Source organism: Branchiostoma lanceolatum, chromosome 14, assembly GCF_035083965.1.
Source record: "Branchiostoma lanceolatum isolate klBraLanc5 chromosome 14, klBraLanc5.hap2, whole genome shotgun sequence".
Classification (NCBI taxonomy): domain Eukaryota; kingdom Metazoa; phylum Chordata; class Leptocardii; order Amphioxiformes; family Branchiostomatidae; genus Branchiostoma; species Branchiostoma lanceolatum.
This window is the reverse complement of record NC_089735.1, coordinates 12,922,253-12,950,161: the sequence shown is the minus strand read 5'-3', so window position 1 is coordinate 12,950,161 and position 27,909 is coordinate 12,922,253. Positions and strand designations below refer to the sequence as shown.

At 42.5% G+C, this 27,909-nt stretch overlaps 1 protein-coding gene across 1 annotated transcript; it reads left to right on the top strand.

The window, feature by feature from the left end:
• The first annotated feature begins 2,199 nt into the window (after positions 1-2,199).
• Positions 2,200-27,587, top strand: LOC136449143 (QRFP-like peptide receptor). The gene is made up of 5 exons (XM_066448995.1): positions 2,200-2,786; positions 20,514-20,722; positions 22,437-22,637; positions 24,383-24,481; positions 27,248-27,587. Exons 1-5 carry the CDS (start codon positions 2,333-2,335, stop codon positions 27,500-27,502), a joined length of 1,218 nt encoding a protein of 405 aa, XP_066305092.1. The 5' UTR covers positions 2,200-2,332; the 3' UTR covers positions 27,503-27,587.
• Positions 27,588-27,909: the final 322 nt, after the last annotated feature.

The window sequence follows — 27,909 nt, the reverse complement described above, 5'->3', positions numbered from 1 at the left end:
TGCCACTAAAACAGCAAGAAAACTAGCTGCCCTATGCCACTAGGCACTGCACGGGCTTTAACCAACGCCCCCCTCCCCCTCTGAAAGTAGCTAGGAATCTTTAGAAAAATAGCACAGTACATTGGGTTACTCTAGCGTATCTTGATCATATACTGTAAATGCAGAAATGTTCGTGGTGGTTTTATGTTCGCGGTTTTCGCGATGAAGCTTCAGCGCGAACTTAAAACCACCGCGAAACTTTTGCCCACCCATGACTTCAGCGCTACTATTGATTCAAACGCAAACTTAAAACCACCGCGAACACTCCATTTACTCGAAATAAAACCACGCGAACGTAAATGCATTTACAGTACTACATGGGAGCGCCACGGGATTCTGTGCCTTGCCTATATGACGTCCATATACATCCCCTAATGTGAACAGATGGATCCGGGGGATGCTGTGGTTATATGAAAGCTGCTCTTAGGGACCAGTAAACCGATGGTTAGCTCAAGCTGCTATGGCCTGTAGCTAGTCTCGCCTGTTAAGCCCCCCTCTCACTGGACCAGCGGCACGCTGGCGGCGTCGCTGCTTCCTAAACTGGATTTGTGTTACACTTGACTTTATTTATAATGGGAATATCAATCAAACCGTACAAGTATGATCAAAAAGACAACAAAACGCACAAAGCTTAAAAAGATTCGCTTTTTGTCGATAAAATTCGCTGAGTGCTTTGTCAATTTGGTCGGCTGCAGCGCCGCCGCCAGTGTTCAGCGGGTCCAGTGAGAGGGGGGCTTTACCTCATAATTGCTGGAAGAAGTAGTGGAATAAATGATTGATAAGGACTACGAATTGTCCAAAATAGGATGCATGATCTATACCAAAACCAAACTGATCGGCTTCTGATTATAATTAAATTACCAATTGGTGGACCATGAGGCTAGAAACTACATTCAACAGTTCCTATCTATCAGACCACAGGCTATCAACTGCTGATTTGTGGTAAGAATGACCTGGACAGTAGATTGAACCGGTTGACCTTGTAAGAAGTTGTTCACAGGCATACTAATTGTGTTTCTCCGAACCCCCGCACATGCTGTCAGGCTTCTGTTCATGGTATCACGCTCACCATTATTGCAATGACACGGGTTGGTACAAACACACATCTGGCATAGGCACGGCGCTTTCGGGATCAATACAGTTGAAAAAGACGGATGATGAGCTAATTTGTATTCGCAATTTTTGCTATCTTGTTTTCAATTCTGGTGGTATCTTAATGCAGCAAGTTATATTGTTGCGTTTAAATTCTCGCAGCTGTTACTGGAAGCTGTGTTTACTGTTAAAGGCAACCAAAGGAATATTAGGGTAAAAAAAGGAAATTTAAAAAATGCTGAAATCTTTATGGTAGTGACATTTACTAACATTGTTTACCACATTTGCATAATAACTTCATACTTTTAGGATGTTAAAACCGTGCAAAAGCGTGCCGTACGATGATCCCCCTGGTTTCGTGATCGAGCCTACAAAAACTCCGGCTATGATTTTCAGTGGGTTTTCACGACACAACAACGTCCTATTTTTGTATCATGGACGTTGCTATACATTGTGATAGTTTTGTTTGAACTAATCATGTATAGACATGACTAAATAAATTTGACTTTCAAATTACGATTTTTGGAGCCTGATATTGCTTGGGTTTCCTTTAAAGTTTAAACATTGAACCATCCCTCGCCATCTGCATAAATTGGGAGGATGTAGTGACTGTATATGGTGATATTCACGAAGCGGACCGACGTCCTTTGCAGCGCCACGCCCCCAACACTTCAGCGATAAAACCGGCGAGATCGAAGCGTCTACGAATTGCCCTGGAAACGCGAGCGTGGGCGGTTTAAGAAGCCACCCTTGAGCGGGTGATCGCTGGAAGCCGCGGCGGTGGAGCGCAGTGTTCAGCCAGATCTCTCGTACCGAGCAGTTCACACAGAAAAGACGGTCTTTTTTTGCCGATACGGTAAGTGCATAGTCTGATATAATTGAACTATCTTAAGTCTGGGAGACGAATCCAACTAACTTCCTGACCCTTAAGATCAAGTATGGACAGAAGGTGACTAAGTTTTTTGACATTTTATCAGCCAAGATCGTGCTTGTTAGTAAGAAATGAGTTTTTCATTGATTATCCGTCCTTTCAGTTAACATATGCCTGTGATTTCTCATGCAGGGTCGCCGTCCTGTCACCAATCGGTGCCCGTGTCGTAAAGTATCCGGACAGTTTATAGATGAGTGTGGGGTAGGATATTGGCAACGTAAATCGCCTGTCGGACGACATTAGGCCGCACACCGTGCCAGGCAATGGCACATGTTTTGCCGGGCTGAGGAGAGGGACTGCCCGAGCGCAACGGCCAAAATGACCGACCTGTTTCCAAACGCGACCATGTCAGATCCCGGAGGATGGGATTGGGGCTCGGGTCCTCACGATGCGGCATCTCTACTGAACTCTTCCATCTACGGAAACCACACCAACCGACTGTACGCCTTCCCCGGGTTCGAGTACCCCACATCCGCCGAAACTACCGTCAAGATCATCGTCTACGCCCTGGTGTTCCTCATAGCGCTTGTCGGCAACGCCACGGTCATCTGCATCGTCCTCGTCACCAAGACGATGTGGACTCCCACCAACTTCTACATCATGAACCTGGCCGTGGCCGACCTGCTCATCGCAGTGTTTTGCATGTGGATCCATCTGGTCGAAGACCAAACCGCCAACTGGATATTCGGGGACTTCATGTGTCGCTTCAACACCTTCATTCAAGGTATTTAAACTCCATTGTCACTCTAAACATCCGTTTGATTATAACCTTACCTGGAGCTTGAGCTTCAGCACAGCAAGCTCATTTCCGTACAAGCGGGAGAACTACACTTGAGAACTGCGTGTAGACACTTCGACGCGCTTGACAGATGTGTAGGTGTTGAAAATCGAAGTTAATCATTACTGTTGCTGTATGAGACATACATCGTTACGGTGGTGAGTTACTCCACTAAAGAGTTAATTTTCTAACAAACGTGACTGAAATATCGCGATTAACAAAGTCGCTATGTGAAGCGATAGCACCGTGCTTTATTTGCAAAGATGCTAGCGGTTCAAAAATATTTCATTAGTTTTTTGTCTATTTTCCTTAACACCTTATCCATTGATTTGTTCATCCATCTTGATATCCATCCATCCATACATATATATAGGCGTGTGTGTTACGCCGAATGGCAGTTATACCGGCTATATAGATACAGATACAGATATATCCATCCATCCATCCATACATACATACATACATACATACATACATACATACATACATACATACATACATATATCCATTCTATCTATCCATCTATCTACCAAACCATCGTCCACTGTCCGCTTTGCAGGAACACATTCTCTGGTCCGTCTCTTTAGTTATCCATCAATGCTCACACACTCACCAAAATAGTGCGTATTCATCTTTTCTCTAGATCTGATCAATCCATCCGCCATCCCGGGTTGAAAATTTCTCTTGTGAACGCCTGACTAATACAGATATATCCATCCATCCATCCATCCATCCATCCATCCATCCATCCATCCATCCATACATACATACATACATACATACATACATGCATACATACATACATACATACATACATACATACATACATATATCCATTCTATCTATCCATCTATCTACCAAACCATCGTCCACTGTCCGCTTTGCAGGAATACATTCTTTGGTCCGTCTCTTTAGTTATCCATTAATGCTCACACACTCACCAATAATAGTACGTATTCATCTTTTTTTCTGATTCATCCATCCGCCAACCCGGGTTGAAAATTTCTCTTGTGAACGCCTGACTAAGTTCTAATGCCCAGTGCCTGGAAGGCATCTATAACGTTATTGTATAATTGGTTTCAATGAATCCTCCTTGGGTACACCTTTGGTAATAACAGTAGACGATCTTGAATTATAGAAATCGTACTTAATTGGCGTATTCTCAGTTTAAATGGCAGGTGGCAAGCACAAGCTCCTCCGTGTGTTGAGAACTAAGTGTTTATGTCACCAGACGTCGTGCCCTCCTCTTAGCCAAGAAGTGAGGTGGGTTTTAAACGTACCCGATGTGTCGGTGAAGTGTCAAAATGGAATGGATTTTAGTGACTCTTGTGGAGTGGATGTCGTTTCCAGTTATGATGTTCTCCCCGAAAGCTCGTATGCTTGGATGCCCTGTGGATATTACAACGGAGGTCTCAAAACCTTTTGACGTTTTTGTACGTGGAATGATTTCATTGTGGAGTATGCCTTGAGGCCCACGCAAGAAGTAAATGGATGGGTAAACGTTCCCGCGGTAGCAGTTAGAGTGAAGCTTTTACCAATAATGGAAACCGGTTGTTGCCGTATTCTCTTATCTTTGTTACGACAACCAAAAATACGGTCATCATGACGTCATACCAATTTGCATACATTATCACCTTGTTATAAGGTACCACCTGAAAAAAAATTAAGGTTGAGGAAGGTTTATAAAGTTTTTGTTCAGTAACATCCCAAAACTCCTCAGCCACCCTTCAGTTGTACATTAAAATGTCAATCAGATCAAAACGGACGTAAAATATGTTCCTTCATTAAGCAATCCAGGGATTTTTTTTACATAGCGTAAACTTCATTATCTTATCGGAAAGAAGTGGAAGAAGTAGTGTGTCCGGCCCACCTACTCTGAGAGTGAAGCGCTTAGCAGCAGCAATGAAGTTGATGGAGCAATTTTGCTCTGGAAATAGCACTCCCGCTACCGATTGGTTCCACACAATGTATTCCTGCTACACAGCCCCGCACAGCCCCACACAGCCCCACACAGCCCCGCACAGCCCCGTACAGCACCGTACAGCCCCACACGCCCCCGTACAGCCCCGCACAGCCCCGAACAGCCCCGCACAGCCCCGCACAGCCCCGCACAGCCCCGCACAGCCCCGCACAGCCCCACACAGTGCCCCACTCAGCCCCGCACAGCCCCACACGCCCTCGTACAGCCCCGCACAGCCCCACACAGCCTAGCACAGCCCCGCACAGCCCCCCACAGCCCCCCACAGCCCCACACAGCCCACACGCCCCCACACAGCCCCACAGTGCCCCACACTCCCCACACAGCCCCACACAGCCCCACAAGCCCCGCACAGCCCCGCACAGCCCCGCACAGCCCCGCACAGCCCCGCACAGCCCCGCACAGCCCCGCACAGCCCCGCACAGCCCCGCACAGCCCCACACAGCCCCACACAGCCCCACACAGCCCCACACAGCCCCACACAGCCCCACACAGCCCCACACAGCCCCACACAGCCCCACACAGCCCCACACAGCCCCACACAGCCCCACACAGCCCCACACAGCCCCACACAGCCCCACACAGCCCCACACAGCCCCACACAGCCCCACATCGCCCAGGGTGAGTCAGAGAAGAGCGGCAATAAGAAAACGTTTCGATCTTCTGCCCAAACATCTGCTTTGATAGTCAATCTCACTGTTGAGGCCATGAACGTCAGGTGGAACATTGGAATGTGAGAAACTCCAAGGCCCTAATCTCCAGGCAGATCCACGCCGGGCGCGAAAATCGTATGTGCTAGCCAGAGAAGGTCCAGTCAGCCAGAGAGGGTCCAATCTCTGGCTGACTGGACCTTCTCTGGCTAGCACATACGACCCTCTCTGGGTCCAATCAGATTGGACCCTCTCTCGCTGACTGGACCTTCTCTGGCTAGCACATACGATTTTCGCGTCCGGTGTGGATCTGCTTAGAGATTACCAAGGCCCTACTGACTAATAGAGCTAGGCAATCATTTGAACATCGTATCACCAGTCTGTAGCAGGAGACATCGTCAGTCGTAATGATCCACTGTTTGATGGGTTTAAGGTAATGAGCATTGGATTGCTGCGATGGCTAGTTCGGGGTAATTCTGTACCGTCTGAGGCACGCAGCTCGAGATAATGGTGATGAGGCTTGGTCTAATGGCTATGTTTACGGCACAGTGAAATACTATGTAAGCCAGTCACTACATTTTGCCATTTTGCACTTTGTGCTGAATGTCACACCAATACAAATGAGGAAATTCCGTCCAAATCATCTGACTGTCTTTTACACACGATGCAAAATCAACATGCACATTTCAAAATCATCGTGCCAGTGTGTGTTTTCAGGCAAGTTTTTCTTTCGCGGGGCTATAAAACACGGCGTAATGAATGCGATAAAAACTCTAGCCGTGGCCGGGCATTTAGCAGTCCACTGTAAGTTTATCTAGTACCAATTGAAATTATCATCCCACTAGGCTAAGAGACCAATGACTCTAAGAGACAACAGTCTGCGTTTGCAATTGAGTCTGTGTTTTTAACAAGCAATCATTTCTTCCGCGGGGCTATAAAACACAACGTAATGAATGCGATACCAACTCCAATCGTGGTCAGGCATTTACCAATCCACTTAACGTTTATCTAGTACCAATTGCAATTGATTCCACCAGAGTTATCATTCCTTTTATTTATAAAGTCAGGCCGCAAGGCTAAGAGAGCTATGACTCTTAGAGACAACAGTCTGTGGCTGAGTCGTTAATATTTACATCCTGGTCTGGGATGGTAAGAATTATTAAAGAGATTGTTTAAGGAATTATTGATTTGGCGCCAGTGCTGGCGCTGTAAGGCAACATAGATCAAGGCGAATCGTTGTGAAGATGTCAACGGATGTACATCAGCAGATATTACTCGGGTCTAACTACGATTTAGTTTATGAAGCACTCAAATGGTTTGGTGTCCTGTCCGGTAAATCACAAGAACAAAGTTTGTAAGCAGGTCATCAACTTGAACGCTACAACGATCCATTTATTTATTGGTTCAGCATGTACATGTCAGGGTTGCCCACGCTATTACTAAGGGCGAACCCATGTGCGGCCATAGGACTGAAGGTTTTGAACCACTCACACCGGGAAGGACCCCTACTCTTTTCGATAAGTGCGGTGGGTTCTTTAACGTGGTGTGGCTCTCCTCAAACACGGCGCCTCCATTTAACGTCCTATCCGAGGGACAGGATTAACGATCCATTATATGTTAAGAATTCATAATCTCGACTACAAAGACAAGGAAATCTCCCTAACCATGTACGAATTTACTGCCAGCAAGGACTGATAAAGATATCGCGCCTAACCTGTGGCTTCCCACTACCAGATCCAAGGTCTGAAAATTGGCCGTGGAATTCTTTCGGCACGGCACAGAGGCGCGCATGCATGATAAATAGACTGTCTCTGAAATGACTTTTCTGAAATGACGCCTGGTAAACTCACGTCTGATTACCGTCGGTTGCATGTTAATGAGTTTGGTAAATGTTTGTGTTGAAACGACGGAATGAGCTCCACCGAGACATCGTATCTTTAAGAAGACGTGTGGCTCCTTTCAGGTCTGATTAACATCTAAAGCTTACGAGTGTAATTTCTGACTTCCTGTTCTCATTACCGTACCATTAGGGTGCGCTATGGTAAATGGACTTAGATCATATATTGCAGTAACATCCTGTCCAGAAGATAATGTAAGGGACGTTATGTAACACGAAAATACAGCTAGCTACGACCAATATTTCTTATGTTATGATACCTGTCACTTGTGTATAATGCATATAGCAATCATGTATGTACAAAGTACATCATTACCATATATGCATTATGCACTGGTTACAGATGTGTTGTTACAACTTTATCAGGTACGTTAAATGCATGGCTGTTTTAACGGGTATTGTATGTGACAGTATCTCCTTCATTAGTGAGCATTAAACAACATTTAACGAGAACGGATTGGGCGTGACAATCGGTGTGGCCCCGGGCCCGTGTGCCTTCTTAACTGGTGCTATAAAAGCGGAAGAAGGATATAAAGGTCGACCAATACAACTACAGTTACACTCCCAGTTCTTCTCCCATAGAAACACCAAGAAGCAGCCAGAATCGAAAGTTTGAATCACTCACTGATATAGAATGAACACGAGTTATACCTCCACAGTCGTTGAAACGTGCTTATCATATTCTACAATTTAGCTCACATTTAAGGTACAGTTGAAGTGTGGCTGAGGAGTTTTGGGATGTTATTGAAAAAAAAAACTTTATAAACCTTCCTGAACCTTATTTTTTCAGGTAATACCTTATAGCAAGGTGATAATTTAGGCAAATTATCATGACGTCATGATTACGTAATCAAGAGTTATAAGGCCACGCCCATTTTTAGAAAAAAAGGCTCTCCTTGGCTTGCACTTCGATTTTTATCAATATCACTTTGCAGGAATGTACATGATAGTAATACATAAATGATTATGTGAGCCTACGTTTATATTTTGAAATGACAATTTTTGGCGATTTTTTAATGTTATTGTTGATCAAATTAAAATGTTCTACATGGGTTACTATACACGACCAACATGTATATCATAAATAGATCATGGAGATATAGATTTCATATTGGTTTAAGATGTCTCCAAGCTGTAGGGTTATTGGGTCCACCCCCACTCTCAAGCTCGGGTAAACACTGAATACGAAATCCCCGATAAACGTTTTCCAGGAAGCTGTTTGTTTGAAGCTTTGAAGAAGAAAGCTGTGGATTTGTTTGATGCGAAATGAAATGTGATAATGGCAACGCAACGACAGATATCAAGGGAAATCTCGTCCGTTTCCGAGAATCAGCGAATGTTGGTGAAATGGTATTGGGCATGCATATGTATTAACGATACCATAGAACGAAATATTCCTTAGCAGATATTACCAAAATCTCCTCTTATCAAGTCTTCAGGCGTAGCTGACGTATTTCTTTCATTTGCGCGAAACTGATACTGTTGATCCCGTGTAAGTTCTACATGTTTACCACAGAATCGCGCCGCGTACTCTGCGTGCCTCGGTGAACTCTAGGCGACATTACAGTATCTTACATGTGAGGCATGGCCGTTCTGACTTAGCAACAACATTTGACAGATATAGATAGAAGCTCTAAATGTCAAAACCTTTAAAGAATCGACGCGATCTCCGTCAAGAGCACCCGCTGAGATAGATGCCATTATCACAAATTGCAGACAGGCCTTGTTGTCATATGTTTCACTAAAAAAGACCACTAGATTACATCTACATTACTTGCGCAAGAGAGGAAGCCCTAAGGCGGGTCAGATAACTCAGCGATCTTTCTCACCATAAAGTTATTCTATTACCAGCTGCGTCTTTTAAAGATTATCGCCGGCGAGGCAACGCTGGCGAGTAAGAGTTTCTTTCAGCTAAGTACTGTTGGAACTGCAGCCAGCGACCATCCGACAGAGTTTACTACTGGTGATCCTAATCTTTGCCTTCTTGTGTTTTGTATGATATCGTTTCTTCGAGACATTTTCCAAGTACCGGACGTGAAGTCCATGTTTCTTAGTATCAACGAATATTATTTTCTTTCAATCATATCTCTGCCAGGCAGCTATGCTCATAAGCTTCAGAAATCCCGGTGTTTTCGACACAGAATCGAACTTCGTTCCCAGCTAAGAAGTGCTTTCATCGATAATATTACAGAAACATGTCAAATTTGATTCATGTTACTGCCCGAAAAAATATCCCTTCTTTTCTTGAGCTGATGAGTCAAAGATTTTGGTTTGTGGTGTCCAGGCGACAAGCGTACCATTTTGTAACAAATCACATCGCACCGGTATTCCATTAACTCTAAGACCAAGGCTTAGCGTATGTGGTCCCCTGCTTCGGATAATGGAGTCTGCGAATCCCCTTTTACGGCGATGGTAAAAGTGTCAGTAACTTATTGTACTAGATATTCGGTAAACAAAACTAGCCAAATCATATGTTCTGTGGAGAAGCTAGCTGAATGTTACTCACATTAAAAGTTAAAATCCTCCCACACCATAATGTGTATAGGGCAGTGCCCATCACCGTTTCATAGCCCTGGGCCACACTGTGGTGCAATCACTGCAGCAGGGGGCTAGTCCACTGGCAGTGGAGTGTGTTTAACTTCCATACTGTTTCATAAGATGTACCATTTTTTATAAAGTCTTTGGTGTGACTCAATGCGCCTCTTGTCCAGAGGTGTCCTACCCCGGAGACGAACTCGGGCCTTCTGGTTCCAAGTAATCAGAACCAGATGTGGTAAGTAACAGAAGCGCAGACCACTACACCACAGGGACACCCGGGCCCCGCCGTTACTCACATATCACTTTATAACTAGGGAATCACCATATAAAGGCATACACCGGTTCAGTGCTTAAAAGTAAAGGCTCCGTTGAGTGGCTGACGATAATGTCCTCTCGCATATCAGATGGCATCGCAGTCACTTGACATATCATTCCTATATCTAACAGTTCCGGATCATTGAATTCAAATAATATAGTTACATGTCCCAATGTAATTTAGGGGAAAACATACAACGGAGCGCTAAGGTCACAACCGAAGACTAATCCAAGTTACTCTTTGCCAATGGCAATGTTACATTTGTGTCTTATCGGGGAATGGCACCTTGCGGTCGAAAGCCATTATTGTGGCCGTTTTAAACTTTTAGCACATGTCAACATGTCATATGCACATTGTTAAAAAGGAAAAGGAAAGTGATCTCGAACCAGTTTAGCTCAAATGAACTCAGTGAACAGATGAGCTTATCTTCCACTGGTCTTGACAGAGAAGACAGACGCTATGTACAGTATTTACAGGTACTGTACCGGGGAAATTCCCGTAGCTCTTTTCGAAAAGCACAATGAACAGTGGACCACGGCTTAACGTCCCGTCCGAAGGACTGCAACCCTTTCCGGTAGCGTGCATGACGGGTGAGCGACACAGCTAGCCGGGATCGAACCCGGGGCTTCTAGTTCCAGAGGCAAGATCGCTAACCACTGGACTACGCACGCTACATATGCACATTGTTTGGCTGTTCAATCTCGGGTGACCACCTGGGCGCGCCTCTGGCCGGGGTGGCTTCCGCTGTGGTTCGGGATGTTCTGCAGACTTCGTTGCCCATTACTGTTAAAATGAGTGCCAAAAGGTAGTCTTGACCACGTTGCACTGTCATTGATCAATGTTGAAAATACCTTAGGTGAATAGTGGCGTGCGCTGTCCAGTGGTTTATAGTGGCACTACTGTCTCTGGACCAAGAAGCCATGAGTTCGAATCCCGCCTGTGTCGCTCACCCGACCGACATGCTCGCAACTGGAAAGGGTCGCAGTCCTTCGGACGGGACGTTAAGCCGTGGTCCATTGTTAATTGCAAAATTGTACTTGTCAAAAAGATTTACCGGAGATTGTCCTCGGTATATTGAACCTGTGAATACTGCACATGGCGTCGTTATTCTTTTCTTTCACGACCAGTGAGCTTTACTGGTTCGAGATCATTTTTATCTTAAATTCATCTATACGCCTCTTAAGTCCAGTCGGCACACATATTTCATCACTTGGCTCGTGGAAATGATTACCTATTTTCTGTTGGACACGTCCTCTCCGATAGGACAAAAAGCTGGAACTTCGTTAACGTTTTTGAGGAAAGGAATACCTCGAGCATGTTAAAGAACCCATCACACTTATCAAAAAGCGAAGAGTAGGGATTTTACTGTCGTGATTGGTTCAAACCTCATAGTCTGGTATCCGGGTTGACATCTTGAAAAAGTTATGGTCACCAACTATGTCTATCCTTTCCCAAATGCGGTACATCTAAATAAATTGATACTTAGACTATCAGGCAGTACGCTTTAGAATGGTGCGATGAGTGGTACTGTGCCGAAGACTGCAAATTTTTGTATATGCAACATCTTTTGCAAGCGTATGTAGCCAACTGGTTGCAGTACTGGTAACAGCACGACAAGATACGACGTCGATGATGATTTGTACTCTCCAAGCAGAGGAGGGGCTCCGGCTGTTTTTTTGACGTGTTTTAGGCGTTTTTGTCGGGCTTTCTACTTTGTCATTTTCTCTGTCTCTTCAAACCCCACAAAACGCCTAAAAACACGCCAAAAACAGCCGGACCCACTCCTCTACTTGAAAAGTAGATGATTTGGCCAAATACCTGTTAACATCACCAAACCGTATCTCTGGCTACATTCTTTATCAAAGGAAGCGGCGAGTTAGAGGAAAGAACCAGAACAAACGAGGCACAGAAGTTGAGGTTTCCGTTTTTGAATAGTGTATTAGAGTTTTGTAAGGCATTACTTTGATTCCCACGTGTGGTGGCATTAGCTGACGTGGATCTGTTACAAGTTGTATAACTACATCAATGACGCCGTCAGGGTTAATGCAGAAGTATCAGATCGATATGACTTATGACGCACGGCTTTCTCTCTTCTCGTGGTAGTTATTATGTGATTTTAAGCATTAAGCTGTATCCCATCTGTTGCAATTTTCAACCTGGGGCTGTTACCAGGTGTGTTTTTCGTTACTTCGGTTTTTGACAGACAAGGACGACGTGGCACTGCACTCAAGTTTTTATAACTTATATTAACAGTACTACGTACAGATAACAATATGCCCATTTTTTAATACACCTGGGCGAAGTGAGTAAAATTCGTGTAAAATGCCTTTCCCTTGGGCCACAACATCGGTGGCGTCAGGGGGATTCGAACTCGGGACCTCTTGGTTCTGGGCCGGCGCCGAAAACCATGCCGTTACGCCACACGACCCCACTACTGTTACAGTTGTTAGTGAATTGTTACACTAAAAACTCCACAGACCAAGAAGACATGCCAATTGCTACTCATGTCATTGCCATGCCATGTCCGGCAGCTCGCTGCAAGCATCCCAACCAGAACCAGCACGTCTCCCTCGAATTGGTGCCGCTGGAGAAGACGGATGCCCAAAGTGTGTGGGCCTCAGATTCGCAACCTGTTATCCACTCTAAACAAATCCACGCGAAGGCTACCGTGTCAACCCTCCTCACTCAGGTGTAGGAACTGACACGGTCATCATACTCGAATATCTGTATCTGTAGTTCAGTATGATCTGAATACGGATAAAGATTACTAGTGATTTGCCATATATTGCCATGCATTCACGGGCACTTTCATCGTCTCCTCTGTCTTAAGTAGTACACTTTCCGCTCTCTTCCGGTCACTCAGTGAAGTAGACATTCCCTGGAAACCACTATAAAGTAGAGTTTCATGGCAGGTAACTGAGGTTGATTGCTGTTGATGATACATGGCATGTATTTTGGGTAACGGCGCGGTTACATTCGTCGTCGAACGATTTTGATGTCTTACAATTTTCGAGCAGGCTGTGACAGAACCAACACTGATCCAAGACAACCTTTTCCGGAACAGCACAGCTGAAGATTATCCTAAGGATACACTCATTTTGCAGGGGTGTCCCTGTGATGTAGTGGTCTGCGCTTCTGTTACTTACCACATCTGGTTCTAATTACTTGGAACCAGAAGGCCTGGGTTCAACTCCCGGGTAAGGCACATCTCTGGACAAGAGGCGCATTGACTTTACAAAAATGGTACATACTTCTGAAACAGTTAAACACACTCCACTGCCAGTGGACTAGCCCCCTGCTGCAGTGATTGCACCACAGTGTGGCCCAGGACTATGAAACGGGGATGGGCACCACCCTATACACCTTATGGTGTGGGTGGATTTTAACTATAACTAAAACATTAATTTTAGTTATAGCAGGCCCTAGCACACCGATGTGTTCGTTCTAGATGTGGAATCGTACAACGATTGTTCGACAAATGCGAGCGGTTCAGCTATTACATTGTGCTCCGGGGAAGTAGCTTGTACACATGACATAGCCATATGCTTCACCTGTAATGCCAGATATCAGTGCTTCTACTCACTACGGCTGTAACGTCACTTCTAGTCTCATCTTTTGGAAAACTATCAAAGCTTCACTCCCCACTGCAGTCTTTGACTTCCGGGCTAGAAACTTATTCATGTAACCAAACTTTTCAAGTGCACGGAACAAAGTACGTATTCAACTTTCTACAGTTCAGTAACATTATGTTCCTATGGCGTATCATGGTTACACAAGCACCTTCCACGTTTGATATGCACGGCAGCTTATTACCTACATAGCATTGTCACGCACATTCGAAAGGGTTGGGCTCTTTTTTTTTGTGTTGACCAATCATTCATATTTTTCTTAATGACCATTCGGTTTTAAACAATGTAACTAATGATAGTATGTTCATACGATTCGTTCCGTACTTAAACTTACAAATGGTGTTTTTCCCCAGCAGTATTAGTTCATTAATGTATTGAAATTGTTTTATATTGGAAAGTTGGTATCCTAGGATTACATCTTGTGTAGTTATACCCCCATTCCACTTGGACGGCGCTCTCACCGCGCTCTCACGGCGACCTCATTTTGGCCAGATCGCCATGAGAGCGCCGACAGCGCGGTGAGAGCGCCATTGAGAGCGCCGACAGCGCGGCGAGAGCGCCGACAGCGCGGCGAGAGCGCCATGCGCGCCGTCACCTCGGCGATGGTTTTGAACATGCTCAAAACCTTCGCCGTGAGAGCGCCGAGGATGGCGATCAAAAAACGAGCGCCGAGAGAGCGCGGAGCGAGCGCGGTGAGCGCCGTGAGAGCGCCGTGAGAGCGCGGTAAGCGCCGTGAGAGCGCCCAAGGTGGGATCAAAGGGCCGCAGCGAGCGCTCAAGGATCGCAGCGAGCGCTCTATGTGGATTGAATGGTCTTAACTGTTCAAACAAATTTCAGTCTTGAAGTGGTGTATCTTGAATTTCTGGGAATTTTGTGGTCAAATCATAATTTTGCTCGTGGGTAATACAAATTGACCAATACCTACAAGTACTTGCTTCCATTCAAAGTAAATTCCCTCCAAGTTTTATTGTCAGTGGTTCAAAATGTGTTTCAAAATTCTGTGATTTACGTTTTTATTATAACGTAGAATGATAAGATATATTTATTGCAAACAGTTTACATGACAGACAACACAGAAAAAAAATAGTTGAACATACATATATTACTTAAGACACACACTGAGCGGCCGTGCAGCGACTAAAATTGAATCTGTTTTCCCCTTGATTTTATCATTCAAATATGATGCAAGAGGTAAAGGTATGACTGAGAAGACAACAAAGAACACAAAACGTAACAAAAATTCGTTCTTTATCTCTGGAGTTCGTTGAGTTATCTGTGAAATCTTTAAAAAGTTACTGACATTTGAAATTTTGGTCGCGCTGAGAGCGCGCAAGGGTCGCAGTAGAGATTCCACTTGAGCACGTTTTCCAGGAGTTCGGCGCTCTCACGGCGCTTTGGGCCATTTTAGGTCGCCGTGAGAGCGCGATGAGAGCGCCGTCCAAGTGGAATGGGGGTCTTAATGACAGTGTATATCAATCTTCAAAAAGGAAATAGTTTTCAACCTCTGACCATAAAGATTTTACGTCTATACATTCAAAGAAGAATTGTTCTATATACTTAACGGCATCACAGACAGCACACTTATTGTTTGTTGATATTCCATATTTGAATAAAAAACTGACCCTTGTGGGATAGATATTTTGTAAAATCTTCCACTGTAAAGATCGCCATATTGGTTCCTTCTAAATTCGAAACGGGGCTTCCCATATGGTTTTCCATGGGTTAGCTTGGAAGGTTGGGTTGTCTTGAAGCTTTTTTTGAAAAACGGAACGTTTAAGAATCCTTGAATTGGATTTTACTCAAGCTCAACTCAAGACACTTGCGACCAGTTGAGTCAGTTAAGACTGATTTCCTCTTAGATAAATCGATTGTCCGTTTAGCCTCTGTTTCAAGGATATTCTCGCTTTTTACTTAAGACCTCCAATCCTCAGGTGTTAAGAGGCTTTTAGATAGTGTACGTGGGTTAAGTCCACACGTCGCGCACGCGCACACCATTTCAAACCCGACCGGTACACCCACCCACCGACATGCATGGTGGCTACACTACCAAAAATATTTTGTTGAATAAATTCATCAGTCACGTTTTCTTGACAGTTACGAGAACATTCTTCGAACAGTGACGTAGAAAATGGTAGCGAAAATACGCACCTCCAAATTTTCGACGACTCCTGTCCGTCTTGTTCACGGAGTGGCCTAGTCTCGCGAAAGTCGTCGAAAATTTGGAGGTGCGTATTTTCGCTACCATTTTCTAAGTCACTGTTCGAAGAATGTTCTCGTAACTGTCAAAAATATTTTTACTTATTTTTCTTGTTTTTCCTTGTACAAAGAAATTTTTTTCTGTCAGCAAGAACAATATTCTATATACAAGAATCCCTGTTTGAAGCACAAACAAGAATTGCATCTAAGATTTTTTTTCTGAAACCAAGAAAGTTCAAGAAAATCAGTACACTTTCCGCTCTCTTCCGGTCACTTAGTGAAGTAGACATTCCCTGGAAACCACTATAAAGTAGAGTCGTGGCGTCGTGTGGCGTAATAGTTAGAACATTCCGCTATCTTAAATAGTACACTTTCCGCTCTCTTCCGGTCTTACCATAAAGGTTTTACATATTATAAATATTCAAAGAAGAATTGTTCTATATACTCAACGGCATCACAGACAGCACACTTATTTTTGTTGATATTCCATGTTTGAATAAACTGACCCTTGTGGGATGAATATTGTGTAAAATCTTCCACTATAAAGATCGCAATTTTGGTTCTTTTGAAATTCGAAACGGGGCTTCCCATATGGTTTTCCATGGGTTAGCTTGGAAGGTTGGGCTCTCTAGTTGCTTTTTTGAAATAACGGAACGTTCAAAAATCCTTAAATTGGCTTTTATTCAGGCTCAACTCAAGACACTTGCGACCAGTTGAGTCAGTTAAGACTGATTTCATCTTAGATAAATCGATTGTCCGTTTAGCCTCTGTTTCAAGGATATTCTCGCTTTTTACTTAAGACCTCCAATCCTCAGGTGTTAAGAGGCTTTTAGATAGTGAACGTGGGTTAAGTCCACACGTCGCGCACGCGCACACCATTTCAAACCCGACCGGTACACCCACCCACCGACATGCATGGTGGCTACACTACCAAAAATCTTTTTACTTATTTTTCTTGTTTCCTCGAACAAAGAAAATTTTTCTGTCAGCAAGAACAATATTCTATATACAAGAATCCCTGTTTTAAGCACAAACAAGAATTGCATCTAAGATTTTTTTTCTGAAACCAAGAAAGTTCAAAAAAAATCATTCGAATTCTTGTAGAATCAAATTTTCAAAAAAAATCGTAAAGAAAGAATCTGTGTATAAGAATACAACATTTGACCATACAAAAATCTTATAGTAAGGCTAAGACAGAAAATTTTTCAAATTTTTCTAGAAAATTCTTATTGAGAACGTCACACTAGAAATAGTTTCTTAACTTCAGAAAAAAAGAAGAATAAAATTCTTTGTACAAGAATTGACATACAAAGGCTTTCGCAGAAGGTTTCTTGAATTATCTTGTATTTCTTTGTATAAGAAAATCTTTCTCAACATAAAAAAACAAGAAAAATAAATGAAAAATAAAAAAAAAGATTTTTGTTAGTGCATACAAGCCTTACGTAAGACGCAGGTGTTTTTCTGTTGTAGCGCGTAACGAGAGCTACAAGCTTAAGTAACGAGAGCTACAAGCTTAAGCTTGTCTCAAATATTGGATGCTTAGAACTTTTAAAAGCCATAAAACAACTCACTTTAGCAAGTCGCCTTTAGCAAATGTGCTAGCCGATAAAAGACACAACCACCGACAGCTTATCACTAAGACAGCATAGCAAGAATCGAGTATCATTTGTGTGCTTTCGAGATTGCCCTCAAAGAAAATCTACAAAGTATCGATAACCCACTTCCCGGGAACTTCTAGACCTCAAATGCAACATTTTTCCCCCCAAAGCTATAAACTTCGTAATCTACACGTGTTCTCTGAGTCGTCGACAAGAAAAGATCCATAAACTGAATAGCCTAATGACCCGAGAACCGCTTTCAAAATCTATCAGCAAGCCAATATGTTTGACTGGACCCCGATTTATGGACCATCGACTTTGGTCTACATCGTTTAGCGTCATGGCCAGGTTGCTGCACTTCGCACTCATGTAGGCACTCAGCCTAAAGAAAGTTCGAGAAGTACCAGCCAGACTTCAGACTTCCACGTTTTAACTTCACAGCTAACTGAAATCGTGCTAGAAAGAACGTGTCATGGATGTCTAATCCATTTAGGCACAGCTTGCATTAAAGTAACTGGTAGAAAAGGTTTTTATGAATGTTTCAGTGGATGCAGTCTGGGCTCCAATGATTGTGAGTAAATTATTTAGCTCATGTTTTGACCCCCGCCTTTCTATGATTCGCAATTCCCCTTTCCAGGAGGTCTGGCATAACTTTGAAATGCTGATTTTCATCCATGAGTCTTTAAGTCGGCGTCTTTTCTCCTCGAGCCTTTAAGTTCGGTCCTTGGTGTGCAGTTTATAGTTAATTACCGCGCGGAAAGAAAATTGACGAATATATATCAACGGCTGCAGCTTCGGCACCTTTGATACCGTAACAAATATATCCATGGCTGCAACTTTGTCACCTTTTATACCGTTACAAAATCTCTCTCTATATATATACAAGACTGCAACTTTCATACCGTAACAAGCACTATATATATATGTATATATCCAGCCTTGGATATTATTTGTTACGGTATCAAAGGCGTGGAAGTTGCAGTCTTAAGTTTATATATATATATATTTATATATATATATATATATATATATATATATATATATATATATATATATAGTAGACACTCAGGGTAAAGAAAGTTCGAGAATATATATATATATATACCGTAACAAATATATTCGAGGCTGCAACTGAAACACATTTCATACGGTAACAAACAATATATCAATATCCAAGGCTACAACTTTGACACATTTGATACCGTAACAAAGAATATCAAGGGCTGGATCTTTGACTTTACCGGCAGCATACTCCCTGAAACTGCCATTCGCTGATATTATTGACATTTCAGCCGCCACAAGGTATATTGTTACCAGGGACGATGATTGACATCCAATAGGATGCTCCTTGGCTGAAGTGTTACAGGCAGATAGGTCATTTCTAAACGCAACTTCAGACCTGCGCTCCAAATATTCACCACCATGCAGGCCTCGCGTGCGGCTCCTTAGCTTCGTATTTTTTTGAAGGGGGGGGGGGGGGGGGGTGGTTCGTGATTTTCAACTTATCTGCCCAGATTCTTTGGCTGGGGGACCGTGTCTGCTTGGGGGACTGTATCTGCCGCACCGGAGATTGCCCCAAGCAGATACGGTCCCCCAAGCAGACCCCCCCCCGCCAAAGAAACTGGTCCCGATAAGTTGAAAGTCGCGAATCAGCGCTCCCCAAAAGATAAACGCCAGCGACGCCCGGGAGGGCTGCAGAGGAGGCTATCTAGCTAAGATCGGTTTCATTACAGAAACATTTACCATGGGTTGGGTGCCATAGATATAAATCGTGCTATTTTTCTTCTGGTTGCCCTTTTTCTTTTGAGGCAGTAGAGGACGAATTTACCCGCTTCTTCTGTAGTCAAACCCTTAACTAGTTATAGACAATTACGTTTGTATAATCTAGTTTAGCCGCTTTTAAACCTATTTTGTACCCTATTCTTTTATGTATGTTATTTGCAATTAGCCTTCGGGCAGCAATTTGCAATAAACTTATTATTGTAACTGCATTTGGGTTCCTAGACTTTCGTAGTATGGTTGCTCGGAAATAGTGAGAATTTCGGAAAGTAAGAATGCATTTTGGACAGGGTGGTTACTAATCGGTTTCTTATATTGTCATAAAGTGAACAGCATTTAAGAGGGGTAGTATTCATAAATCCTCTCTGGCAAAGATAGTTTCATACATCGGCCTTTTTGTTTTTCCATTTCTAAAGGGCGGACACTAATGCTACAGTCACGGCGTTTAAGATACGCTTAACGTATTCGTTAACGTCGTTCGCGTATAAAACTTCAAGTCCCGGAAGCAGCACTTAGAGCTTATTTGCACCAATTCAAAGGTTACAACCCCCTATAAGGCGATAAAGCCTAATGGATACAGATGAGATACTTGCCTGAAATGTCCTTTAATTTCCAAAAGATGCCGGCATGCAGAAAGATCATATAAGTCTCTCGTTAGCCACTTATTCATTTTGATCCATTAGTCGTCTTGAGCTTTCACTCAATTCGGTTCTAAAAGGTCAGGTACTTTACAAGAGTGACATGTAAAGTTTTAGGATTCAAGTAAATCGACGATAAGTTCGTAAACACGAGAAAGCTAATGTCGGACTCATTGCTCCAAAGTACGTTGGCTGGAATAAAAACGACGATAAATTCAATACCACACACACACACACACACACACACACACACGCACACACACACTCACACACATACAGATGTGTGTGTAAATACATATGTGTACATGACTTCAGTATGGGAGGTAAAAGACGGTGGAATAAGATAGTTTGGCTCCGCCTTCCAATACCTTACCCTGTGGCCTACAAAGGACAATGGGACCTTGTTTGGTTTTTTACTTACATGATAAGTTACATCTAATTTTTGTTTCAATAGGTGTGTCAGTTGTGTCCGGCATCTTGACGATGGTGGTGATCGCCATGGACCGTTTCTTCGCCATCATCTTCCCGCTGAAGGCGCGGGTGACGGACACCAATGCCGCCGTGGTGGTAGCCATGATCTGGACAGCCTCCATCGCAACCAACATCCCACTCCTGGTTGTCCTGGAGCAGAGCGAGCACACCTGGGGAGACGGCTATCGCGAGGTTGGTGAAGCACCCACTGCACTTGTGGAAGTCGAAGCGAAAGCGTTGTTCATTATCTCCATGAAAAATGGAGATATAGTTTTGAGTGTGTCTGTTTGTCTGCCTGTTTGTGTTTCCGGACCACTCTAGTCAGCATAACTCAAGAGCCTCTTGGTGGATTATGATGATATTTGGTATGTGGGCGGGTGATGTGAAGCCAAAATTCAAGGTTGATTTTGGGCCTCCTCGTATGTGACCTTGGTACTGCAGCAGAAATTCCATTTTTGTATATTTTGACCTGGACGTGCTGTGGTCTTGATTTTTGGGTGGCAGTTAGCTTGTGATGTAATAAAGAAGTGGTGTGGGTTTGGGCCCCCTAGCAGCTTGTTCATTATCTTTTCTACTGCCCTATAAACAGTCAACAAAGACTAAACCTTCTCGGCAACCTACATAACTTGTTAGCCCCCATACTTGATCTTGACAGTCTGTCTGATCAAGCCCTCATTTATTTGTTATTAAGGGGTTTATCCTTTGTTTCGTCTGATCACAATTGTTAAATTTTGAGCTTGACCCAGGAATAAATTGTGACAAGCAAACGCTTTAAAATCAAGTAAGGGTGTTTTGATATATTGGTTGTTTGTTTGGTTTGTTGTTGCGCATATTGCTTGTTTGTATTGGACCACCCAATTGCTGTTTCTTATTGTATTTGTCTATGTAAGTTGTAATTTTTATTTTCAGAGGTGATGTTTGATATTAGCTACGGCTAGAGTGCATCACCTCTGTGTCCTGTATATTCTTCTGTTGTTTGTTAAAAAATAATAGAAAATACCCAAAGAGAAAACTACCCCCCATAGCTGGCCCACTGCGCCAAATAGTTACGGACTGGCTGCACAAACGACCCAGTACAAAAAGGAAGTCATCGGCAAAAGTGTATCAAAAGCCCTCCCCAAAAGGCCCAGAGAGCCTACTATTGAAGTAAAAAGACAACTGCCTTTTCTTGTGAATGTCATGAAAAAAAAGCAAGTTTATGCATGCTTGGCTTATTTCGGACATTTTTTCCGACATTTAGAGAACAAAAAACAAAATAAATTATGGATCCATAGAGAGGATGCTTCTATAAAATACAAAAAAACTCATATCGTCTCTGCTTCTCGTAGAACATATTGTGAAAAACTACAAACTGTGGAATACCTTCAAAAAGTTTGCATTTAGCGCGGATTTGTATTTTTCTAATCGTTTTGGATGATAACGTTAACATCAAACTTTAATAATGGTTAAGTGGAGGGAGGTTGAATCACAAATCACAAATGCGCACCATCTACCAACATAGACACTCGCACATGACCGATACTCAACAGGATTTTGCATGTTCCCTGACTATTAGGAAATCTTTATTGACACTACAAAAGTACAGCGACTTTCGTAAGGTCTTCTACAACTATACATGCAAACAACAAACAATGGTATACAAAATGATGAACCTAAGTACAAGTATATGAATACTTCAACAGGTCGAGTTTAACCTATCACTTACACTACTAGTTCTAAGATCTAAACATTCTTTGATATATTTACCTATTTGTACACAGTTAGGGTTGTCTCATTCTAGAATGTATTTGAATTTATCTATAGACTAGAATGTATCAAATTGAACAAGCGGAAAGAAGGTTGAACAGCTTTGAGTGTTTATCATGATATCGTGGACAATTGAGGATAAAGTGTTGTTTATCTTCAGGTGTGGTGCCGAGAGATCTGGCCGGATTACGAGCGACAGCGCGCAGTCTACACCATTTTCCTCTTCGTCGTCATCTACACTCTGCCTCTCCTAATCATCTCCGGAGCCTACGCCATGATCGCCAAGACGCTGTGGAACAAGAAGACTCCAGGGGTCACCATCGTGGCCACCGAATCCGCCCAGGCAAAGACCAAGAGAAAGGTCCGTAAGCTAAATCACCGTAGTTTCAATCTACTGAAAGGCCTCCGGGGTGTAAACATGGCTGGCTTTATGTGCGGAGACTGTTTATCGTTCCGGGCCAGGAGTGGGTTCGCTTTCCCGTCTCCCCGTTAATGGTAACATTTGTCAAGTTTATGAAGTACTTTACTCAGTGTATATGGATGGATGCACTTGGAAGATATAAAATGAATTGTAGCTTTAATACTTTATACTACAGGCAAAGCTTACATCACTAAAAATACATTTGATATCCCAAAACATCATATACATGTGTCTTATGGCAATACATTTCTTGGCTTCGATTGACACACAGATTCGATATAGATTTATTCCATACACTAATTTTCAGATTTCACGATCTTTTCATTTGCGCACAATTCAGTAATTTGGAAAGCCAATGAATTTTTTTGAGACTATTTTTGAAAATAAACTAATGTTTGATCTCGGTAGCAAACCCCCTCCACACGGGCTGCATGTGCCATATGCCATATCTCCGAGCAATGCTCCTGGTTGCTTTTACTAAGCTTCCAACATCGCTCTCCGAGTGGGTTGATTCCAAGGAAGGTAAGCTCGTCAGAAAGCGCAGTGGGAGTTAAATGAAGTATACAGGACGGTAGCAATAGCTGACAGCAGGAAACGTTGCAGTTGCCTTCAAGCGATAGTCTGTTCCATGCCAGAACAGTCGGAGATGGAACTCAGGAAGGAACTATCAAACCGAGTTTAGGAACAAGACTATATTTCAGTATCACATAGCCAGATGGCACCGACCAATTAGAAGCCTCCATTTCCCATGTGTTATGACGCCATAACACACCCGTTCGACCGTTGTGTAAAAGGGGAGGTAATCTTTTTGTTAACATTCGTATAATGTTTATTTGTTTCCAAAAATGTTTACTATCTTAGAATAAATCAAACATTTTGTAAGCATATGACAAAATAGAAAAAAAAAAACATTTCAATACAAGTCAAATCTAAACGGACGGAAAGAAAACAGTATTCAGACACCCAGCAGGGAGGAATGATGATAATAGATAATAAAATAGATTCGAAAAAGATTTGACATGCCAAGATTGCAACGTTTTTAGATATCATCTGTGGAAATTTTTGTTTTCAAAATGAAATCTATCATCTCCTGTACAAAAAGGACAAATGTAAATTCTGAAATGCTTCGCTCACTCTGTGGTTTTATTAGGTGGTTATAGCACATGGCCAGGCGTTATGACACCATATACACCGAGGAATTGGTGGGTCATTAACCCTTAATTAGCGATTACTTACTGTTGTGTTACCTTCTCAATTCTGTACACGAGAGCACAAACGTTACCATGAAGTGGAGTTGGACATGCCTGGTCACTGATCTTAGCCCTCCAACCTAGCTATCATATCGCTTCAACATGAAACATGTACAGGTACATTGAGATCACTCACTTTTAAATATTAAATTAACCCACTTGAATCAGAAATCACAACATCCACGTGCACTGTCACTTTCAAAACAAACGAAACTGTACACAGCAAAGAATCTGATGTACAGAAAGCGAGGTAGACAGATGAAGTAACGGTGACAAAAACTAAGCTTGACACATAATGATGATGATGATGATGATGATGATGATGATGATGATGATGATGATGATGATGATGATGATGATGATGATGATGATGATGATGATGATGATGATGATGATGATGATAATGATGATGATGATGATATGTGTTATTTGCAGGTCATCCGTATGATGGTGGTTGTGGTGCTGGCGTTCTTCATTTGCTGGACTCCTTATCAGATTCTACAGCTCTACATCGAGTTCACCGACGACTCCAAGGTAATGTCCATTGAGAACCAGCCCCCTTTTACACTATACGGCGATGGCTGAGCAATCGTACAGCGACCAAAGTTGGATTTGTTTGACTCTTGAATTCATAAGTGAAATATGATGAAATATATTAAAAAAACATGATTTCGAAGACAGCAAAAACACACAAAGGTCAGTTATCTATCTTAAGATTCACTCAGTAATCTACGCAAAAAAACAGTTACTCAAGCAACTGGATACAATTTTGAAACAGTCAGACGCTTCAGACAGCATCCGCTGTCTCTCGTCAGTGACTAACGATAGGACTGGGAAACCAGGTTTTATACCAAATCTGAATATATATGTTAATGAGGTTTCCCAGTCCTATCATTAGTCACTGACGAAAGACAGCGGATGCTGTCTGAAACGTCTGACTGTTTCAAAATCAACATTTCCAGTTGCCGAAAATAATTTCATCAGGTTGGTAGAATATAGGGTATAGGAGATTATTTTTACACAACCAGGTAATCTCACCTGCTAACATTTCTCTGAAGCTCTGATGAAGGTTTCTGACAGACACCGAAACGTTAGCAGGTAAGATTACCTGGTTGTGTAAAAAGAATCTCCTATACCCTGTATCCAGTATTTGTCAAATGAGTAACTATTTTTGGCGTATCTTACTACCTGGACGTCTAACCTTCATCAACGTTTCAGTAATCGTTTGTCGTCAACCTCTGATCGATGGAAGCACCATATAGTGGGAAGGGTGTCAGTGCTTTTGAACGGTTGTATCTTCCTGACTTAGCTTCTCTCTATAATTGCTGAACGGTTGTATCTTCCTGACTTAGCTTCTCTCTATAATTGCAGGCAATAGAGTCGGTAGTATTCTACCATCACACTGTTATGGCAACCAAAGTATGTATGCGAAGGATTCGACTCGTAAAGACTTACATCACGAAAGCCACTTCAGTTCTAATGGAATCGCACTGTGTCGATCTTTGATTCGACGAGGGCGGGATTTAATTTCCTCTGCAATAGCTCGATTCCATCATCGTAAATTAGCTTTCTGTTTGATGCGACAACCAGATCGCCAGTTCAAAGAATATGTGCAAAATGGAAAATAATGAGGTACAAATTTCAAAGCACTTTTTACTCAAGGATTAAAGAGCATGGAGCTATTAGCGTAATTGGTTCCTGAGCTAGGGAATGAAATAGTATACATCTTAGTTTTAAAGACAGAAATTGTATACATCTTATATAAGGAGAATTCAAACTCTACAACTGAATTAAAATTCGGAGATTTATTTCCGGACGTTTCGAGTGACATCCATCACTCTTCTTCAGCTTGACTAAAGTGAACTGGCAGAACTAACCAGTTCGTATATACAACTAGAGTTCCACGACCTCATACCTTCGCCAAATGATTTTAACCTTTATGACTGACGTATTTAGGAGTGTTTCTCAACCTCCTTGTTCTCATCAATCATAAATCATACCAGTTGATCGTCTTCAGCCAAATAACAGAAGTTGTCCAAAGTATGAGCTTATCAAAGAAGGTTACTATGCTAACATTTATCATCAATTACGCAAATGAGGTCCTTATTAGCATAATTTGATTCAACGATGTTCACATTCACGTAACTTTCAAATGCCACAAGTATGAAATTGCTATCATTTACCTGTATGTAATTATAGTAGTTTGTCATTAATTATTCAAATTACGCCTACAATTGCATATTTTCTATCTATTAACATTCCTCTCTTCCTCAGTTACAAATGTCACATATTTGAATAGTCATATCATGGAACACAGCGGGCTTTTAAAATTGTCTCATTAGTTATGCAAATTAGAAAATCTGATTTGCATAATTATATCAAATCATACAAAGTATCACGTAAGCTATCTACATACCAAAAATCAAGACCATCCATCAAGCCCATCTTGAGTTATAGTATTTTCTCATTAATTATGCAAATGAGGTCATCATTTGCATAGTTGACATCTATTAATATTTCTCTCCTCCTCAGTTACATATGTCACAAGTTTGAGAGTCCTATTATGGAATTTGGCGGATGTATAAACTTTCCTCATTAATTATGCAAATTAGATACTGATTTGCATAATAAGTATCTAATCAAGTACATCATCACTCAAGCTATCTACTTACCAAGAATCATGACCATCCATCAGCCCCTTCTTGAGTTATTCCATTTCAAAGTCTGAAGCAAAACCTGCTCCTGCAGTTCCAGGCCCAAACCTAGACCACTTACTCTCTGTCCAAAGAGCTATCTACCACTAAAAAATCAGAACCATAGCATGTCCAGAACACGAGATATCAAAACAGGAAGTTCCGCTGCAGTACCGTAACAAGCTGCTAGGGGGCCCAAGATCTAATCATTTCCATGTCTCATCAAGACCTACCCACCTACCAAATATCAAGACAATCCATCCAAGCCTTCTCGAGTTATGCTGTACGTTACAAACATACACACATACAAACGCTACCCTCTGCATAACCTTCTCGGCGAAGGTAATAACTAGATAAAACGGTTTTTACATGGCCAATCACACAGTCATGCATAAGCGACATTGTAATGTAAAATAAGTCTCCGAATTTTTATCCAGTTGTAGAGTTTGAATTCTTCTTATATATTGATTAGCTGGTTGTCTTACCTTCACAAATGTATACATCTCAATGTTAAAGACAAAATATATGCTAGCTGAAGTTGCGTGATGGTTTTCCTGTGCTTGACGAAGCCCTTGTTTTGATTGGGTTTGCCCCTTGTATTTTTCAGCGTCCTTCCTGGTTTCCGGACCTTCGCTACTCAGTGGTGTTGCTAGGATACGCCAACTCTGCCTGCAACCCCATCATCTACAACGGCTTCAGCGAGAACTTCCGCAAGGGCTTCTGGGACGTCCTGAAGCTGAGGTGCCTACGGCGCAACCGCGTGGAGCCTACGGTGCCACCTAACCAGAACGAGGCTGACAATGGCCGCCACGACCTGCAGCTGCGCATTCGAACCGTCGAAACCGTCTCTGCGCATGTGTAAGCATTCGAGTTTGCACTGATAATGCCACATGGTGACCTTCAAGGTGTATCAAATGATTGCATTAAAGCAACTTATCTCAATGCTAGAGTTTGTCCAGCAAACTCACCTAAAAACACGACGTATTTTGCCAAAGGTAGTTTCTTAGAGCTCGAGCGTCTTAAATGTATCCATTTACACCTGAACGCGCCTTTAATGCATTCAGACCTGAATGCATGTAAATTGAGTCAAAACGACCCACAAAAAAGAGGGTCAGCACTATAACCTTTTATAGTTGGCTACTGTGAAGAAATGGCACCAGATATTATCTCGGAAATGCCATGTGGAATACGTAAAAAGGACAGAGTGTGGCACAGAATAAAGCACTGAATCAGTAAATACCCAGATAATCAATATTAACGGTTTAACTT